We start from the raw sequence: 3,805 nt of genomic DNA on the forward strand, positions 1-3,805 counted from the left end.
GCAATGTGGTTCTGTTAGCAGCATGGTCCTGTTAGCAATGTGGTTCTATTTGCAGCGTGGTTTTTTGTGCTGTGTGGTCTTGTTTGCAGTAGTTAACAATATCTGCAAATGAAGAAAACTAAAGCAGACATATGTAGGCTATATCAGAAGCTGAATGCCGCATTATTCAAATATATGAACACAACATAACAAAACTCACAAAATTCTGTTCTAGCTTTTGGTTTTGATGTGTCACCCCAAATTAACAGTGACCTGATCTTGTCGCCACTTTGAAAACTTTCTGTAGGTGCCCCTGATCAAGGTTTAACTCTCTGGAAACATAATGTTCATCACCTTTATAACTGGAACATCCAAATCCAGAACACTTGATAAAAGCGGGTATAAAATGGATATACAGTAGTATGAATAAAAATCGCAGAAGATTTGTAAAATAATAAAAAAAAATAAGTAATTTGATTTTTATTGTGTTATTTTTTTGGCAGGACTCGTTAGTTCGTAACCTACGAAGAATGAGGGCGACGTTTGGCCCGTCTCTCTACAACTTCAGTCCCACCACCTTCATCCTGCCTAACGACTACACCCGTTTCCTGGCTGAGTACAACGGACTGCGTCTCACCAAGGGTCCTGCAGTCTACTGGATCTGTAAGCCTGTGGATCTGTCCAGAGGTCGAGGGATTTTCATCTTTCAGGACATCAAGGAGCTGGTGTACGACTCGTCTGTAATCGTTCAGAGGTACGTCAGCAGCCCTTTGCTGATTTCAGGCTATAAGTTCGACTTGAGGATCTACGTGTGTGTGAAAAGCTTCCGCCCGCTAACTGTTTATATCCATCAAGAGGGTTTGGTGCGTTTCGCCACAGAGAAGTACAACCTCCAATCTTTGAGTAACCTGTATGCTCACCTCACCAACACCAGCATCAATAAGTATGGTCCTTTCTATAAAGCTGAAAAGGGCAAGGTGGGTCCGGGATGCAAGTGGACCATGAGCAAGTTCAGGCATTTCCTCCAAGGCCAGGACATCAATGAGTTTCTCTTGTGGCAGAGGATCAACAACATCGTCACCCTGACCCTCCTGGCCATCGCTCCGTCTGTGCCGTCCTGTCCGAACTGCGTGGAGCTCTTTGGCTTCGATGTCCTCATTGACAGCAAGTTCAAACCCTGGCTTCTGGAGGTCAACTACAGCCCTGCTCTGACTCTGGACTGCCAAGCTGATGTCTCGGTGAAGAAGGGGCTAATCGGGGATCTGATCGATTTGATGAACTACACATCGACTGATGTTTTAAGGGACAGAGCCTATCAGGTACTAAGGTACAGACAGCCATGTTTTAAAACCTTACCTGGACTTTCCACATTGAAACAAAACAAATTTCTAAAAAAGAAGAAACCTAAAAAAGCCTCAAAAACTCTGATAAATCAATCCCGACTTTTTGCTAGAGCCGATTACCAGAGATACCTCCCCCCTGTTACTGCCAAGTACAGAAGTGTCACCGCAAGCAAAACCGGCACCGGTCAGACCTTAAATTGGATCCTCGGCCCACATTCAAAGACAAATGTGTTTGTGGTAAATGGACAGACGAGTCCAGCTGTTGCACCATGCCAGTTAAGAAATGGACTTCAAGATACTGAGGTTACAAACCATGACAGCACTGAAACTAAAGCTGACACGGAGCTCTCAGAGGACACAGACGTGTTCTTTTCAATACCTGACTCTTCGCGTGGGGGATCAAATTTCAAAGCTTCTACTGATTCCTGGCGGTTACCAAATATTTACAGGTATTTAAAGCACAAACACAGTGTCTTTAAGCTTTGCTTCGCTGTAGCTTCTTTGCCTGTTTTTTCAGAATCAGAATAAGCTTTATTATCGTTGTACCGAAATACAGTGAGATTATGTTCGTACAGTCATCCGAAAGATGGGTGGAGTGCACGTTGCTGCTGCTACTGGAGCGTGGCCCCTTATTCTTTTATAAAATACTTTTTAGAGATAGAAAAGGGGAAAAGTCATGAGGAGGGGGTAGTGGTATTACAAAAAAAAACATCTCTTCACATCTTGCCATTATCAGGACATGATTTAAGACATTAAAAAAACTCTACCATCAAGCCCATTTATAGACACATTACATATGCATTTGGTGGCAAGACAGTGAGATTTGTCCATGAAGCACTTCCAAATAGACCATAGTCCTGATAAGATGTTGCTGTCAGCCGGCACAGTTCTGATAAGCCTTCACAGAAATTCTCGGGGTGTGTGTGGGGGAGGTGCGATAGACAAAGCTTTTCCTTAGTTTACACATATCCCAGGAGAAATTTGATAAGTTGTCCTGCTTTTGCTTTCTAGGCCAAACAGGGGAGTCGGATAAGCCACAATTGTTGACTTTTTTCAGGCAGATTGTTTTTTTCTCATCAGCCTTGAGTCCTGCTGGAACTTTTGATGATCCAAAATGGCCAGATTTTTGGGCATTCCACTGGTCTGTGATTATGATCCCCCTCCAAGGTCGTCCCCAAAATGCTGGCGAGTTCCAGCATATGCAGGTGACCTGCCATTCTCAGAAATCGCTTCCATCTTATGGTTTAGCTCGTAAATCTGCTGATTTTGAGTACTCGAAGCCCGAACACAGACTCTGCAGTTTTGCCATGGCCAAAACTGCTACTGTCGTCTTCCTCAATAGCCGATAACATACGAATCCGCCAATGCTGACAAGCAGAAGCCCTGCTATCATGAATTCAATTATATAAACGTCTTCGGCGTCCTCCTGAGACTATGCGGAGACACATCAGCTCCCAACCCCCCCATGGATCCATGATGTATCCTGCTGCGTGAGTCTCAGCAGGGCATGAGGGCTCTCCAGGACCCTCTTGCTTTGTTGAAAAGATTTTCTCGATTGCGTTAAAAGTCCAGCTGACCAAATCCATGACAGTAGTTTTTGTTTTGGAAGATGTGTAATAGGAGCTCTGATACACAGATGGAGAGCAAAAAAAGCAGGAGGAGAACAGGAGAAGGAGAGAAAAGGTTTCCGCCTTGCACGAGAGCGAGTGCAGAAGATTTGTTGATCATTTGAAGATAGTTTTTATAGAATTTTAAATATCGAAGTAGAAAAAAGTGACAAGTAAAGGTTAAATATATCATAGTCATTCTTTCCTTTCAAATCTTGGTCCACAGTCGGAGTCAGCGACCCCAAAAGATCCATGTTGGGGAACCCACAGTGCTGAACACCCAGCATGTTCCTCCAGTCAGAGTTGGAGGCTTTGTACGGACGTGCCCATTTAACGCAGCCACCATGAAGGCGTCGCAGCACCAGCTGGATATTACAGTCATCGTACAGGAGCTCCAGAAGCTGACGGGCCGGTTAGCTTCAGGCCAAGCTAATGAAAACATGGGGACAAGAGCGGAGGCTGCTGAGAAAGACTGCTTTGGTTCACTGCTGTGGGGTCCAACAGATCCACCGAGGCTCAGCCGAGCTTTCAAAACATCTTAATCAGGTTCAGATTCCTGCAAACGAAAGAGATTTTCCAGTGAAAATGCATTTATTCAGTAAATGGTGTCATGCAAGACAAGAAAAGGTCAAGTATTTGATTTGTTTTCATCCATTTTGGCTCTAAATTCCATCATTTCCTTTCATAGTTAGAGACACATTGGTTAAAATAAAACTGCCCTTGTTTTGTCTCATTTTATCTTGTGACGTGAGTAAGATGCAGTGAGTTTGTCAGACAAAATCAGGTTTGTGCCGTGTCTGAGCAGATTGGATTGCACTTGATAAACATATAATGAGGTCAGTCTGTGTGTTGACACCATCTTTTGTTTGTCCTCAT

General features: G+C 43.8%; 1 protein-coding gene across 1 annotated transcript in view; it reads left to right on the plus strand.

Annotated features, from left to right (window-relative positions):
- ttll2 (tubulin tyrosine ligase-like family, member 2) overlaps nt 1-3,471 on the plus strand; it is a 5,651-nt gene extending 2,180 nt beyond the window's left edge. The window contains exons 2-3 of the mRNA XM_037685657.1: nt 483-1,771; nt 3,156-3,471. Coding sequence (XP_037541585.1) covers nt 483-1,771; nt 3,156-3,471 — 1,605 coding nt within the window. The remainder of the gene's footprint in view (nt 1-482; nt 1,772-3,155) is intronic.
- Nucleotides 3,472-3,805: the final 334 nt, after the last annotated feature.

This window comes from Nematolebias whitei, chromosome 12 (assembly GCF_014905685.2).
Source record: "Nematolebias whitei isolate Nwh7 chromosome 12, NemWhi1, whole genome shotgun sequence".
NCBI lineage: Eukaryota > Metazoa > Chordata > Actinopteri > Cyprinodontiformes > Rivulidae > Nematolebias > Nematolebias whitei.